This window comes from Populus euphratica, unplaced genomic scaffold, assembly GCF_000495115.2.
Source record: "Populus euphratica unplaced genomic scaffold, PopEup_1.0 scaffold20.1, whole genome shotgun sequence".
Lineage (NCBI taxonomy): Eukaryota > Viridiplantae > Streptophyta > Magnoliopsida > Malpighiales > Salicaceae > Populus > Populus euphratica.
The window spans coordinates 2,661,382-2,677,845 of record NW_011499854.1 but is presented as its reverse complement, the minus strand read 5'-3'; the positions used below and the strand labels follow the sequence as shown (position 1 = coordinate 2,677,845).

General features: G+C 32.3%; 3 protein-coding genes and 1 pseudogene across 3 annotated transcripts; all 4 read left to right on the top strand.

Annotated features, from left to right (window-relative positions):
* Positions 1-1,541: 1,541 nt before the first annotated feature.
* LOC105122713 (3,9-dihydroxypterocarpan 6A-monooxygenase) lies at positions 1,542-3,817 on the top strand. The gene is made up of 2 exons (XM_011021978.1): positions 1,542-2,474; positions 3,088-3,817. The coding sequence occupies exons 1-2, from the start codon at positions 1,542-1,544 to the stop codon at positions 3,730-3,732; spliced, it is 1,578 nt and encodes a 525-aa protein (XP_011020280.1). The 3' UTR covers positions 3,733-3,817.
* Positions 3,818-6,270: 2,453 nt separating this feature from the next.
* LOC105122712 (3,9-dihydroxypterocarpan 6A-monooxygenase) lies at positions 6,271-8,209 on the top strand. The gene is made up of 2 exons (XM_011021977.1): positions 6,271-7,269; positions 7,464-8,209. The coding sequence occupies exons 1-2, from the start codon at positions 6,355-6,357 to the stop codon at positions 8,103-8,105; spliced, it is 1,557 nt and encodes a 518-aa protein (XP_011020279.1). The 5' UTR covers positions 6,271-6,354; the 3' UTR covers positions 8,106-8,209.
* Positions 8,210-10,828: 2,619 nt separating this feature from the next.
* Positions 10,829-13,751, top strand: LOC105122775 (cytochrome P450 93A3-like; annotated as a pseudogene).
* LOC105122711 (uncharacterized protein C4orf29 homolog) lies at positions 13,438-16,443 on the top strand. Its single transcript, XM_011021976.1, has 5 exons — positions 13,438-14,437; positions 14,788-14,872; positions 14,978-15,147; positions 15,327-15,601; positions 16,023-16,443. The coding sequence occupies exons 1-5, from the start codon at positions 14,062-14,064 to the stop codon at positions 16,212-16,214; spliced, it is 1,098 nt and encodes a 365-aa protein (XP_011020278.1). The 5' UTR covers positions 13,438-14,061; the 3' UTR covers positions 16,215-16,443.
* The last annotated feature ends 21 nt before the right edge of the window (positions 16,444-16,464 follow it).

Genomic DNA, 16,464 nt, shown 5'->3' with positions numbered 1-16,464 from the left:
AATCCTGTAAAATTATAAAAATACCCCTCATTTTATTTTGTTTCTGAAGGGTGATTTTCCGTGGATTGCCACGTTAAAATATCCATGCCTTTTAGAGTCTTTTAAATTATATTGATAATACAATTGAGGATAGTTTCGTCATTTTGAGAGAATAAAAATAAGGATGTGCCAGCAACACTTCCGTTGATGATTTAATTGATGATTAAATAAATAAATATTACACTAATACAGCATAATTGATGATTTAATTGCTGATTACGTTGACCTGATCTCATTGTTAAGAATATTGTATTAAGAACTCCTTTTTGCAAGCAAAATTATTGAATCGGCAGTTTAATTATCAACCCATGCTATATGGCTTTGGCAAATTAACCTGGTCAAGCAAATCCATAAGGCTAGCTACAGTTCACAAACACTGCGAGTCAATGGCGTTGATGTAAAGTCAAAGCTAGCTACAAGCCTGGCTTGTATCTAGCTAGTCAACGCCTATTCGAATCTCGATGACTATAAGAAACCATTAACACGTGGATTTTTGAGTTTTCTAAGTTGCGTTTATATCTTGATTATTTTTGCATTTTAAAAATATATTTTTTAAAAATTTATTATTTATTATTTATTTAAATTAATTTTATTTGGTGTTTTCAAATTTTTTTAATGTACTAATATCAAAAATAATTTTTTTAAAATAAAAAAATATTATTTTGATGTATTTCCAAACAAAAAACACTTTAAAAAATAATCATTAACACACTCTTATATGTCTAAATTTAAATTTATTATATAATAATGAAGGATCTTCATGCTAAATATAAAATAATGAAAATGCATCAACTATATCACATTGCTTTATATAAAAGAATCAATTTAACGCAATAACTTAAATTATTAGATGAGATTTCAAGATATGATTTATATTATTCTCTAATATACTTTTCAAGTGAAAGCCCTTTAAGCTTTAAATTTGCACAGGTCCACTTTATTTTATTCTTAATTTTTATTAAATAAATAGAGATGACGAGATTTAAACTCGTGATCGCTTAGATATCAAGACTCTAATACTATATTAAAGAACCAATTTAATGTAATAACTTAAACTGTTAAGTGATATTTTAGGATATAATTTATATTATTCTTTAATATTTTATATAAAGATATTAATCTATCAAATTTATATATATGCTAGAAACACTTTATATTTGGTTGATCAATGCTTGATTGTAAAGTAAATAATGGGCAACCTACTAGGAAAAAAATGTAATGATATTGGCAAAATTATAGTTGATAAGTGTTTGCTTCTTGAAGTGTGTTAAGGCATGTGAGCATGTGCTGCACTTGCAAGTAATTAGTAATTTAATTAATATAATAATGTAAGTTTATCAATATTATAAATAGTAAAAGTTCAATGGTTTGAATTGGGGGTTCGCAGACGAAAGAATTCATGCAAGCAATTGTATATGTTCCCAAGCCTACAATCTTAAGCACTAGATTGAAAATCACTATAAAAACCTCTTCCATTTGTGTAAATGTAAAACTTGCTGCACATGGCCACTGATGATCGTGGTTTTGCATATTATTGCTACCTTGGCGGCAGTTGGATCGCCATTGTCCTTCTGGTGCAACTCTTCATCAAAACATGCACCAGCTTTTGCACCAAGATTCGCCACCCACCAAGCCCTCCAGCCCTACCCATCATTGGCCATCTTCACCTTTTAAGCTCAAGGCTACCAAGCTCGCTCAAAACACTTGCTAGCCAATATGGATCCCTCATGCTAATACGTTTTGGATTAACACCTATTTTTGTTGTGTCCGATGCCAAAACAGCCAAGGAGATATTGAAAATCCATGATGTTGATTTTGCCTCTAAGTATACACTCGCTTTTGGCCTCTCAAGATTTGACATTTATGATGGATATACTTTCTTCAATGCCGAGTATGGCACATATTGGCGGTTCATGAAGAAGCTATGCATGACCAAACTATTCGCTGGCACGCAACTGGATCGATTCATCCATATCCGAGAGCAAGAGACGTTGAAGCTTCTAAAATCACTGGTGGAAAAGTCAAGAGAGGGGAAGCCATGTGATTTAGGCGAGGAGCTTTCAGTCTTCTCGAGTAATATAATTTGTAGAATGGCAATTGGCAAGAGATGCATGGAAAACCCTAATTTACCTAGAGAAATAAGGAAGGTGGTAGGGGATATAATGAAAAATGCAGCAAAGTTTAGTTTCAATGAAGTTTTTGGTCCTTTAAGCAGATTTGACTTTTTAGGAAAAGGGAAAGAGCTCGTTTCAGCGACTTGGAAGTATGACCAGCTAATGGAGCAGCTGATGAAGAAATATGAAGAGAAGGTTGAGATGATCAACGGTACTGGTGACGAAGGGGAGAAAGACGTGATGGACATTTTAATGGAGACTTATAAAGACACAAATTCTGAATTGAAGTTAACAAGGAGGCATATAAAAAAATTCTTCCTGGTGAGTTCTTTAATCTTAATGGTTTCGCTGAGTGCAGAGTTTTGTTATTATTAGTTTTTTTTTTTTTTTTGCACTTTCCTATCTAATTTTTATTCCGAATATTTTTTTCATACGCTAGTCAGTAATAGTCTCCTGCAAGGAGCATGATTTCAAGTTATGAGTTAATTTGTGATTCTTAAGTGCATAGATGTGTTTGGTTAATGTATTATAATAAAAATAATAAATATAGAAGAACTTAAAATATGTTTAATTGGAGATCGTTTTTGAGTGATTTTTTCGTTTTATTTTTGAAAACAAAAAAGACAACGGAACATATCTTCCTTGTCTTAAATATCCCATCTTTTTTTTTAATCATAAAAAAATAATTAAATGCTAATTAAATAGAAGACATGAGTACATGTACTCTCTGTCGTAACTATCTTAGATATTATTGATCATCAAATTAATGTAACTATCAATATTCATATGAAAATCAATATATAAAACTTTTCTCTAAAATCAAGGAAGTCTAAAATAAGAAATAAACAACCAATCACGCGAGTACTAATGAAGTTCACTTGTATAGTAATTCAAAACGTATTAACTCTAGCTATGAATTATTTTCTTTGTACAGGAAATATTTTTTGCGGGCGTGGAAACTACTGCAACAGCTATGCAATCTGCCATTACAGAGTTAATACAGAACCCCACTGTGTATACGAAGCTCAGGGAGGAAATTCACTTGAATGTAGGGTCTGATAACAGGCTAGTCAAGGAATCAGACGTCCCAAATCTTCCTTTCTTACAAGCAGTTGTGAAGGAAACCCTAAGGTTAAGTCCTATAGGAACGTTGCGGGCAAGGCAATGCAACGTAGATACTAAGATCAATGGTTATGACATTAAAGCTGGTAGTAGAATCCTCATCAATGCGTATGCCATAATGCGTGACTCAAATTCGTGGGACAAGCCAGATGAGTTCATGCCGGAGAGGTTCTTATCGGCCAAATCGACGGACGGTGTTGATAATCATCCAACGTTGGACTTCAAGGGTGATCAAGATTTTCATTACCTTCCATTTGGGAGTGGAAGGAGAGCATGTGTTGGTGCCTCTCATGGGTTGGTTGTCACTCTCTCAACGATAGGAATGCTAGTGCAATGCTTCGATTGGGAATTGAAAGATGCTGACAAAATTGATACCAAAATGACAGGATATTCAGGATCAAGGGCACTGCCTCTTGCTTGCTACCCCACAACACGCTTTGATCCCACTAGGGCTTGATGCCATGTATTGAAGCCTCGTGGGCGTGTGTTCGTTTCTCACACGTTCGATTGAGTTTTGGAAACACCCTTCAAACTAGCCCTTGTGTTTCTGTCGATTTGGCAAATAAATCTCTGTAACAAAGGAATAAAAATATTGTCAACTTTTATACTATGTTTGCAAGATTTATCCAATAATATTAAACTTATTTAGTAAGATGACTATCAATTAGATTTTTTTGGAAATGTTTAATAAATAAAAAAAATATTTTTTTCATAAGAAAATCTCTGAAATATTTTATGAATAAATAAATATTATTAAAAAATAAAATTTTCAAAAAAGCTCTGTTATTGGTTTTCTTTTTAAATTTAAAAAAATGTAAAAATTATTTTTTTTAAATATTAACATATAAATATATTTCGAATTTTATGAACAATTAAAATTTTAGAAAGTGTTTCAAAAAATAAAATGTTTTTAATCTTTTTATAAAGAAATTAAGAAATAAAATATTTCTTAAACATTTTGAACTTTTAAACTATAATAATTTATTTCTTAATTAGAACTTTTAGTAAATATGTATTTTCAGAATTTTGCCTATATCTTAGAATTTTATTTTTCAAATATATTATTTTTCACATTTTCATTTTTTTGAAAACTCAAGTCTTTTATTTCTTAATTAATTTTTTTTTAAATCTAACCAATACTCATTTTATAGTAAAATGCAATTTATTTAAATAAGATTGAATTTACTAAATTATGCAAATGTAGGGTGTCGGTTGACCAAATCTTTTTCAAGGGACCTATCGATTTTGGGGGATCTTTTCCTTGATTCTTCACACAGCTTGTTTGATTTACCCATACAAGAAATTATTTTCTTGCTGTTGTCCCTAACACTCAAAGTTCAAACCCTTAAATGATTATAATTAAAATAACAATAAAAATAATTATGTTAATTAGATATGCATGTCGCTCTCAGTCATACATTTACATTTCCACGGACCACAACGAAATATTTTACTAAATATCAGCCATCCAAATCATCTGATTAAGAGAAAATGAAATGAAGTTAATTTAGCAATTACCATGTAAAACGTAAGATGCTATCTGCAAATTGTCATTGATTAATTGTATAATTCTAATCTTAACCTGATTTTGGAATTGTTTATGCCGAAGATCACATTTCGATGAGATGGACGGGCAGACCAAAACTTTACTATGCGTTATCACTTATCACAGCAATCCTGGTTGATGTATCTGGCCACACCATGATTCCTGTGCCACATCGTAGGAAGAATAAAATTAATATTTTGGTGAGTAATAATGCGTTACCTAAAAGTAAAAATAATGGGGGTAAGTGGAGATATATTTTTAAACATGATTGTGCTCGATTATGGTATCCAAATTTAAATAACTTACAATGATAAAAATATATTTAATTAAAAAGATAAATATAATAAAATTGATATAAGTTGAGATAAATATAGCAATATAAAATATAAATATAGATATTTAACAATACATAATTCAAAAGCTAATAAAAATATTTTTTATCATCATTGTTATTATCAGTAGAATAGGTATAGGCATAAAATTTGAGATTTTTCTAGATAGAAGAGAAGGATTCTATTTTTAACCATTCGAAGTAAGACTTCAATAAAAAGAAAAAGAAAAAAAGTTGGTGATGTGATGTATAAATGGACTTCCAACTACTTGTATTTTCGTGACAACACAAAAATGATTCGCTAGTTTTGGACGTAGTATTTAGAATCATATTGAGCTAGTGATTAAAACAAAAAGGCGGAATCATTAGGGCCATGATAGCTCTCCTTGCATGCATTAAACAATATTTCCAAGGACCACATCAATATATTAAGGGCACTACATATGAATTTTTGTCTAGCTAGCACCACCAACCCAGAAATATTAGGTTAATACATGAGATATGTAGCTCTCATCTCATCATATAATTAAATGGAGATAATTAATTCCTTGGACCACATGCAGCAATTAGGATTAAGGACCACTGCAAATTAATGAACTTTGTTATTTTGGCCATCCAAATCGACTGATTTAGAGAGAATGAAATGAAGCACATAAGTTTTACAGCTGACGGGATCCCAAGATCGCTATAGCCAAATATGTCATTTGAATTTTGGATTTGTGGTTCCAACACCACAGAAAAATAAAAAATGAATTACACTGATGAAATATCCCATTGATGGAAAAATTATTTATCTATCTATATATATAAAGCATATCCGATAGAATCATGTCATTAATTAGTTAAAATTAAATGGGTGATTTTGCATTTGTCATTAATTTTGTTATTGATTTAATTACCAATGATTAGCTTTATAGAAATCAATTTTTATTAGTATATCAGTTGGTAAATATTACTGATGGTGTGACGATAATGCTGATCATATTTTATATTTCGCCATTTTCATAGTTGTCGCCTAGACTCGTATTAATATGAAGTGGTTGAGGAGCATTATCAATCAAGCATAGGCAAAACCGTCTTCTTGTATCAGCCAATTACATCACTTTAAGCGGTACCATATTGTCACTAACAAGCACCTCTCTTTAATCTCCACCTTAATCCCACTAGTCCATTATCACTTAATCCCACACAATTGATCATCCATGGCCGCTGATATTCAAGACTATGCAATACCATTCCTTATCTTCCTAGCTTCCATCCTGCTGGTGCAAATCATGTTGGCCAAGATCCGTCGCAACGCTGGCCTCCCTCCAAGCCCCAGAGCCCTGCCAATCATTGGACATATGCACCTCCTTAGTCGTATCCCTCACCAAGCCTTCCACAAGCTCTCAGCCCGCTATGGACCTTTGGTTTACTTCTTCATTGGCTCAAAACCTTGTCTTCTTGCTTCTACCCCAGAGGTAGCAAAAGAAATCCTCAAAATCAATGAAGCTAATTTCTTGAACCGTCCTAAAGTAGCCAACCTTGATTACCTTACATATGGCTCAGCTGATTTTGCTACCATATATTATGGACCTCATTGGAAGTTCATGAAGAAACTTTGCATGACTGAAATTCTAGGGAGTAGAACATTAAACCAGTTCCTTCCGATTAGATGCGAAGAGAGAGAACGGTTCTTGAAGTTAGTGTTAAAGAGAGCTGAGGCCAAAGAAGCAGTTGATGTTGGGGGAGAGTTGATGAGATTGACAAATAACATCATATCAAGAATGTTACTACGAACAAGGTGTTCTGATACTGAAAATGAAGCTGACGATGTAAGAGAGTTGGTGAAAGAGTTAAATAATCTAGGTGCCAAGTTTAATCTTTCAGATTCAATTTGGTTCTGCAAGAACTTCGATTTGCAGGGATTTGAGAAAAGGCTTAAGGATGCTCGGGACCGGTATGATGCCATGATGGAGAGGATCATGAAGGAGCATCAAGATGCAAGGAAAAGAAAGAAAGAGACAGGTGATGAAGGTGATACCGTGAAGGATATGCTTGATATTTTACTTGACATATATGAAGATGAGAATGCAGAGAAGAGATTAACCAGAGAGAACATTAAGGCCTTCATCATGGTAAGAAGCCTAATTTATGCAAACATCTGCACACACAATTGAATCACCATAATTTACAGGATCATAAATGAGTAGAGTTCAAAGTGTGAGTAAAATTTATTTATGACCGACAAAAATGTTTGTGCAGCAATTAACATACTAGTGAATTGTGTGAACTAGCTAGGAATTGACATGTGAGTTAATGCATTGTTCAGAACATATTTGGTGCTGGGACAGACACATCTTCCATTACAGTAGAATGGGGACTAGCAGAGCTCATTAACCACCCGATTATGATGGAGAAAGTTAGACAAGAAATTGACTCTGTTGTGGGAAGGAGCAGGCTAGTACAGGAATCAGACATAGCAAGCCTTCCATACCTCCAGGCTATCGTAAAAGAAACACTAAGGCTCCACCCTACTGGCCCCTTAATAGTCAGAGAATCTTTAGAAGACTGCACCATTGCTGGCTACAGAATTCCAGCGAAGACCAGACTGTTTGTTAATATCTGGTCACTTGGGAGGGACCCAAATCACTGGGAAAATCCACTTGAATTTAGGCCAGAGAGATTTACCAGTGAAGAGTGGAGTGCAAACAGTAACATGATGGATGTGAGAGGACAACATTTTCATCTATTGCCATTTGGGTCTGGAAGAAGAAGCTGCCCTGGAGCTTCATTTGCACTGCAGTTTGTTCCAACAACTCTTGCTGCTTTGATCCAGTGCTTTGAGTGGAAGGTTGGTGATGGAGAGAATGGTACTGTTGACATGGACGAGGGACCTGGGCTAACCCTTCCTAGGGCTCATTCCCTGGTGTGTATTCCAGTGTCTAGGCCCTGTCCATTTTTAGCAATCTGAATGTAGATTTTCAGACAGCTATGATCTTGTTTCATTTGATGTAAAATGCTGCCCCTGGTGATGGCATAGTTGGTTGTGTTCATGCATGAATGTAAGTTTTCTTCTGGTACTATCCAACCCCTTCTGCAATTACATAAATATGAATCTAATTGTTTTTCGTAAATTGATTCCTGTTGAAGTTCCGAGTGGCAGACAGAAAATTAACATTTAATAATCGATTAAAGATTCTCACCCTGCTGATTGATCATGATTCATGATAATGAATTTAAAATAGTAACAAAAATTGACTGAAGCTTGTAACTTAATTAAAAGAAAAAATAGCCCTTTAATTTTCAAACCAACCTTTTATCAATTATCATCACTAGCTTAAAAATTATGTTAAGTTGTAAAATATCTTTTTGAACTTTGACGAAACAAGATAATAGATATACTTCACTGAATTTTTCCCTAAGCAATATGATTTTCAAAATACATGATGAAATGACAAGTTTGGCTATTAGATAACAAGTTTGGCTATTAGATAACACCACATCGTACGTGCTGCATAAAAAATATAGATATCATTTATACACTAATATATAATGTACATACATCAATATTTTTTTAAATAAAACATTATTTTTTCAATTAAAAATACTCCGGAAATGATAAAAAATTTTTGTAAAAAAATAAAAAAATACTTCTAGATATGTGTGTGGCTTATGTCTTTTTTAAGAGTAAAATAGTGTTTTTAATGTATTTTAGGAAGCAAAAAACATAAAAACCCTCCGTAAATAAGTAATTATATTTTTAAATTTTTTTAAAATAGATTTAATAATCATTCATCAACAATTTTAAATTTTATTGATGTTAAGAGTAAATATATTTTTATTATGTAAAAAAAAAAGAAACTAAAAAAAAACTAACTCACTCCTGGCTTTTATTTTTTTCTATCTAAAAATAAAATAATAATTTTATTATAATAAAGCATACAAGTGCCCCGTTGAAATTTATATTTTGTGGTAATGATATGGTCCGTCTAACGCGGTGGACCCATATACACCACCATATCAAAGGCCAGCTTCAATTCTCAGCTCATAAACAAAGCCTCAGTAAGGCAATCAGTCTGTGCATTTGGGCCCCACCCCAGTTTACTCTCCTTCCAATTTTTTTTCTCCGCCCTATGACAGTTGATTCGTATTTCATGGTACTTACCGCACCGTCTTCTCTCTATCTTTTATTGTCTAAACGTCTCTTTGTTTCTCTCAAGGACTGACTTCCAATGTCTTTAATTTATTGGATCTGATTATGTCTTCTTTATCTTTCCCATATTTTAATATGTTAATTTTCAACAATTTTTTATTTTTTATGATATGATTTTGATAAAAATCTAACCTTTTTATGCTTGTTCATTGAATTTTTCTTCGGCTTTACAAATAAATTTGACCAATACTTGGAGAGGGAGTGTTGGGAATAATAACTTGTGGGATTGTTTAAAAACCAATCCAATTCCAATCACATTGTAATCGCAATTTTTCTCTTCTAAATTATCATATATGTACTGTGAGGAGTAAAGAAGCCCAGAGATCGTTCAGGTACAGGAGGAAGAGCAACCAGAGTCATGAGTTATGATAATTTTAACATTAGTCGAGAAGGAGAAGAACCTGATCTAACCAAAATAAAAATCGTATCAATCATGGATTCCAAGAAATAAAAATTTATATGTAATATTAACATTATGTTTCTATAAAAAAAACAGAAAGATAATAAATAGTAAAATTAGCTAGAAGTCGTTGGATTTCCTTTTCTAATATTTCACGCTCAATATGGTGATGCAAGGTTTGGTTGATGTTCATTTTCAAACTTATTGAGCCTGGCCTGGAATTAAAATCTGGGTTTGGTTCATACTTGAACATATATGCTTGGTTGATGTTCAGTTTTGACCTGGCCAACTGCTTGCAGGAAAGATCAAAAGCCACTATCCAAAACTTTGAATGATCATCTAAGAATAGAACAACTGAAATAAACCCATAAACATCAGTATACAAACAATTTGGAAAAACAATGAAATCAAAATATTATTTTGTTGTTATCATACAATTATAGAATGCTTGTAGACGCTCTTTCAATCTTGGGGCTCATCTTTGCTGTGTGCCTGCCCCATTACTGGGTGGCAGGGGAAAAATATGAAAAAAGTTGCTCTGTCAAAGGCTACTCTTTCGGAATAAAACTTTTGATAATTAAGAAAATCGACGAGCTTTTTCTGAAGTAGAATTAATTGTGGCCTTATTTGTGTTTATGATTGTGTTAATTCTAAAAAACGGCTCTGGTTTTCTCTATGATGATTTTTATGTTATGCCATCTTTGAAGTTTTCATTTTTTTTTTGTTAAAAAATTATTTTATCTAGAAGTTTGAGTGGTTAAGTGAGATTTCAAGATATAATTTATATTATTTTTAATATATTTTTTAAATAAAAATATTTTAAATTTGAAATTTATACAAATTCACGTGATATTGTATTTAATTTTTTTATTAAATAACTAAAAATAATAAGATTCGAGCTTGATATCGTTTGATAATAAGGTTATAATATAATATAAAAAATTATTTTATCTAAAAATTTAAATTATTAAATAAAATTTTAAAATATAATTTATATTATTACGTAAGAGCTCCCTTCTCCTTAACCAAGTGAAAATTCTCCTTAACCAAGTGAAAATTCTAGTTCGAAAAACAGAGAAAAGACAATGTCTCCCTTATAAATAAGTCTCTAGAAACTTTAATCTCAAATAATAAGGTTTCGATCATGGCTGATATCCAAGGCTATATCATAGTTTTCCTAATATGGCTAGTCTCCACCATTTTGGTAAGAGGAATACTCGATAAAAAACGAACCAGACCTCGTCTTCCACCGAGCCCATTTGCCCTACCAATCATTGGACACCTCCATCTCCTTGCTCCAATACCTCAACAAGCTCTTCACAAGCTCTCGCTATGGACCGTTGATTCATAGATTCCTTGGTTCTGTCCCTTGTGCTGTTGCCACGACACCTGAAACTGCGAAAGAGTTCCTCAAAACTCACGAAACTTCTCTCTGCGATCGTCCTAAGTCAGCTGCTGTTGATTTCCTAACATATGGATCGACTGATTTCTCATTTGCCCCTTACGTACCTTATTGGAAGTTCGTGAAGAAAATTTGTATGACTGAACTTCTTGGAAGTCGAATGTTAGACCAGCTGCTTCCAGCTAGGCATGAAGAGACAGGGCAGTTTTTACAGTTCTTGCTAAAGAAAGCAAATGCCAGAGTGTCAATTAATGTTGGAAGTCAACTTATGAGGCTAACTGATAATGTTATATCGAGAATAACAATGAACCAAAGGTGTTCAGCTAATGATGATGAAGCTGATGAGGTTAGGAAGTTGGTGCACGATGTGGCTGAGCTTACAGGAAAGTTCAATTTATCAGATTTTATTGGGTTTTGCAAGAACTTGGATCTGCAGGGGTTTGGAAAAAGGCTGAAGGAACTCCACAAAAAGCTCGATGCAGTGATGGAAAGGATCATAAAGGAGCATGAAGAGGTGAGGAAGATAAAGAAAGAAACTGATGAAGGTGATTCAGTGAAGGATTTACTTGATATATCAGAAGATGATAGCTCATAAATGAAACCGACCAGAGAAGAATCCAAGGCATTCATCCTGGTAAAGTCTATCAGACACAAAACTTCTATGATTTCATACAAGTCCCCTTATAGTCGTGGTTCATCTTACATGAAATGCTGCCCTGTTCTCTCTATTTTATTTTTCAATTTTATTTGCTTGTTCCAAAAATTTTAAAATAATTATTAATATTAATCTATCATTTTTTATACTTGAATAAAAATATAAAATATTAAGTTACAACCATTTATTTTTTCTAAAAAAAACATTAACATAATCATCCTTCTCCTAATATTTTTTTTAATCAAATCGAAACAATTAACCTTTAATTGATTAAGAAAGAAATTAGAAATTAATTGATTCGAGATTTTCAATTGATCAAAACTAGCTCTCCTCCTCCTCCCCCAAATAAAATCCACGTGTGTCCAGCGTGTCGAGATAGGTATCCTGTTCATGTCCAAGTGTAATGGTCCCGTAAGCAAAGCTAGATTGTTTTACAAATAATCTATTTTAAGTTTGAACCTTATCCTCTCGTGTCTTTACCAACCTAAAAAATTATAAACAAACAATAATAAATAAATAGCTTAAATTTCTATTCATATAATGAAACAAATTTTTAAAGCTACAAGGCAGATAATAAAAATAAAAGATATAAGATATAACATGAAATAAAAATAAAATTATGTTTAGTAGAATTATAAAAAATAAAATAATTATTTATATATATATATCATATTTAATTGATGGTATATAAAATATATATAAAAAAATCTATTTTATCTTCGATGTATATCATATTATCTTATGAATTAAAAAAACAATTACTTATTGTTTTTTTTTACATTAATTTATGTTAAAACCCAAGTAAATGATGAATTGATTTTTTTTAAATAGTTAAAATAATAGTGTTTTAATTATTTTATTAAAAACAATTTGATATTAATTTTATAAATTTATGACTTGAGTTTTGTTTTATGTCGAGTTTCAGATTAAATGTTAAAATTATAATAATAATTATTTTTATTATTATATATTTTTATTAGATAACTTTAGAATTAATTTTTTTATAATGATATTTTAAAATTAAAAAATAATAAAATTTTTAGTAATGCATACCTTATGTTTTGGAATTTTTGAAATTCATTGTGAATTGTCTCAATGATATATTTATTTTTAAATTTTTATCTTTAATTAAATAAATTGTTTATAGTAACAAAATACTATCTAAAATACTTATGTATTTTTATTTTTTATTATATTTTTATATAGTATTTAATTATTCAATATATTATTCTATTAAGTTTTCCATCCAAATTGATATTTTTTTTTAAATTATATTAAAAGTATAATATAAAAAAACAAATCTCTTAAAATACTTTAAAAAATTAAAAGTTTCAAATCACTATACCATCACAATTTTATAAATTAAAGATTTTGTTATTTTTTAAAATCAAAATTATATTCTTGTCCAGCTTAAGAGTATTTTTAAATTAAAAATATGTTTTTTTGAATTTGAATAAAAAAACTTAATAAAAAGACATTTCAAAAAATAAATATTATAAAAAATATAACAGACATAAAAATATAAGAATAAATTGATCATTTAGTCTAAAAAATAGAATAAAAAAACACAAAATAATATTGCCACATCCCCCACCATTTCATCGACAATCTTTACTTCTCTCTCGGTCTGTGATTTCTCCCTCTCTCCCCCTCTCCCTCTCTCCCCATGTTTTTAGTCCCTCGATTCGATTATCTAACAATAGTCTCAGTTAGGCAATCAGTCTGTCCATCTGGGCTTGGCCACATTCTATCTTCTTATTCTCTCCTGCCTTCCCTTTTTTAAGCCTCTCCTTCTCAATGACAGTCGAGTCATTCATAGTACAGACTGTCTTCTCTCTATCTTTTCTTGTATTAACATCACGTACATTGTCTTTCTGATTTGTGGGAACTGATTATGTTTCCTTTATTTATTCTTTCCCATGTTTTAATTCGTTTTACCAGATCTAAATTTTGTTACACAATTTTTAATTTTTATGATGTTTTGTTTATAAAAATCTAATATTTTTTATGTTTGTTCATTGACTTTTTTTTTTCCTGCTTTACATTCCAAATTAACCAATACTTGAGAGATTGTTGTGCGTAATAAGTCGTGGGATTGTTTTTAATCAATCCAGCTCTAATTACATTGAAATCTCAATATTTCTCCAAAATTATCATATACTGTGAAAAATATTTTCTGGGTTTCTTTTAAATTAATTCAATTTCTCATAAAGTTCATTCCTTTTCAGTGATTGCAATTCTGGGTTTCTCTCAAAAAATGGTAACAGTCAATATAGGAATGCTTCATTATGTGATAGATCATATTTATGGAGCATTTATGCACAGAACCAAAATAAGCCCACCATTCTTTTCTAGAGGATGGGGTGGTTCAAAGCTTGAGCTTTTAGAGAGAATGATTAAGGACTTATTCCCTGAGGTTGAAGGCCAAAATTGGCCTCCAACTTTGATACAACCTATTTGGAGAACAGTTTGGGAAACCAGAACTGCTTGTTTAAGAGAAGGGGTTTTTAGGACTACTTGTGATGAGCAATTGATTAGTGCGTTGCCTCCTGAGAGTCACACTGCAAGGGTTGCTTTTCTTGCACCCAAATGTGTCCCGCCACAGAAGACGGCCTGTGTGGTTCATCTTGCAGGTAACACGGTATATCCTTAACTCTGCTTGAATTTGAATAGTAGCTATAGTTGTAGATTAATTTTTTTAATTATAATTTGTGAGTGTTTGTACAGAAGTTTAGATGATATTTTATGTTGATTGGAGAAATTGTGAATGAAATGTTTTTATTTGGTTCACGGATTGTCGTAGAAGTTGGTTAAATGCTTGTTTGATAGTTTTCAATCCAGTTTAATACTTGTCGGAATCTTAGGGTGATTGCAAAGTGAGTATGGGGTTGCCTCTGTTGGCAGTGTGATGAATGCGTGCAGCCTCATTTCCGCCTTAATTTGATGGTTACTAAGGACTAGATTCTAAACCTTCATTTTGCAGGCACTGGGGACCATACATTTGATCGTAGATTGCGTCTTGGTGGACCATTATTGAAGCAAAATATTGCTACCATGGTGCTAGAGAGGTTAGAGTTAATCTTGACTTATTAGTCAATCTAGTAGGTGAAATCTCTTTGATTGTATCTCGTATACTACAAGTGCTGGGTTTGATTTGAAAATACAAATTGCAGCCCTTTCTATGGACGAAGACGACCCATGCTGCAGCGTGGTGCAAAGCTATTGTGTGTTAGTGACTTGCTTTTATTAGGTAGAGCAACCATTGAAGAGACACGCAGTCTCTTACATTGGTTAGACTCTGAGGGAGGGTTTGGAAAGATGGGTGTTTGTGGACTTAGCATGGGTAAGAACATTTTGGTTTTAAAATTCTAGGTTGCACTTACCTTTCCTGGTGACCATTCAAAAGTAGACTGATTTTCTTAAAATCAACATGCTAGTTCAGAGTTCTGAAGAACATCCAACAATGTCCAAGATTTTGGTCCATTTTCCTCTTAAAAACCTTGATGCTCTTATTGAATCTAGGTGGAGTACATGCTGCAATGGTTGGATCACTGCATCCCACACCTGTTGCAACCCTTCCTTTTCTCTCTCCACACTCTGCTGTTGTGGCATTCTGTGATGGGATACTAAGGTATGGCACTGCCTGGGAGGCACTGAGAGAGGATCTTGCGGTGCAGAAGACTGTGATGACTCTTGAGGAGGTGAGACAACGGATGCGAAATGTGCTGTCTCTCACGGATGTCACGCGCTTTCCAATTCCTAAAAATCCCAATGCTGTCATATTTGTCGCTGCCACTGTAAGTATCATATATCTGTATCACCAGATGATGCTATTTTAAGAAAATGTGAGGAATTTGTGATTCTTTACTCCTTCAGTCAACCATTACTATATTTCTAGATTGGTTGATGATTATTTAATCCACTTAGCATCAACATGTTTATCAAGTTTATGTTTTTTCCATTAAAACTGCAAGTTACCATGCCAATATATGCTAGTTTGGACAGCCAAACAGTTAATGCGAACATTGAACCTACTGATAAGCACTTCGACTATCTAGCAAATTAGTCCCCATGGGCTCTAGGAATTATTGTTACTTAAAGATACATGCATTATGCCATTTTCATTTTAGGCTGCTTCTACTGTTTACAGTTTTCAACTTCCTTCCAGCGAATTCTAATATTGGTTCATATCTTAATCAACTGTAATTGTGTTTTTAGGATGATGGTTACATACCAAAACATTCTGTTTCAGAGCTTCAAAAGGCTTGGCCAGGTTCAGAGGTGAGATGGGTTACTGGAGGACATGTCTCGTCCTTCCTTCTACACAATGATGAATTTCGAAGAGCGATTGTTGATGGGCTTAACAGATTAGAGTGGAAGGAGCCTCCTTGTGAGATGGATCACATATGAAGAAGGCAACAATTGTTCTCTTTGGTTATATTCTTCACCCAGTAATTCTTGCTAAACGTGTACAATGTTTTACATCTGATTTTTAGGAGCTCCCTTCAGATAGAAGGGAAAATGGGGTGTTTTTTGAATTATTTGTTCTCTTGACTGTAAAAGGAACAACACTGATTGAGTGTATAATGTATTTGACTTAATTGGAATTAACAATAAAAATTCTGAAATAATCATGAAAGGTCTTTCTTTTTTTTTTGGT

Excerpts from the sequence above, each read along its gene's own strand:
- LOC105122713 (XM_011021978.1), top strand. The coding sequence starts at position 1,542 with ATGGCCACTGATGATCGTGGTTTTGCATATTATTGCTACCTTGGCGGC. Across the intron at positions 2,475-3,087 it reads ATATAAAAAAATTCTTCCTG|GAAATATTTTTTGCGGGCGT; the intron begins GTGAGTTCTTTA and ends TTCTTTGTACAG.
- LOC105122712 (XM_011021977.1), top strand. The coding sequence starts at position 6,355 with ATGGCCGCTGATATTCAAGACTATGCAATACCATTCCTTATCTTCCTA. Across the intron at positions 7,270-7,463 it reads ACATTAAGGCCTTCATCATG|AACATATTTGGTGCTGGGAC; the intron begins GTAAGAAGCCTA and ends TGCATTGTTCAG.
- LOC105122711 (XM_011021976.1), top strand. The coding sequence starts at position 14,062 with ATGGTAACAGTCAATATAGGAATGCTTCATTATGTGATAGATCATATT. Across the intron at positions 14,438-14,787 it reads CTGTGTGGTTCATCTTGCAG|GCACTGGGGACCATACATTT; the intron begins GTAACACGGTAT and ends TTCATTTTGCAG. Across the intron at positions 14,873-14,977 it reads GCTACCATGGTGCTAGAGAG|CCCTTTCTATGGACGAAGAC; the intron begins GTTAGAGTTAAT and ends TACAAATTGCAG.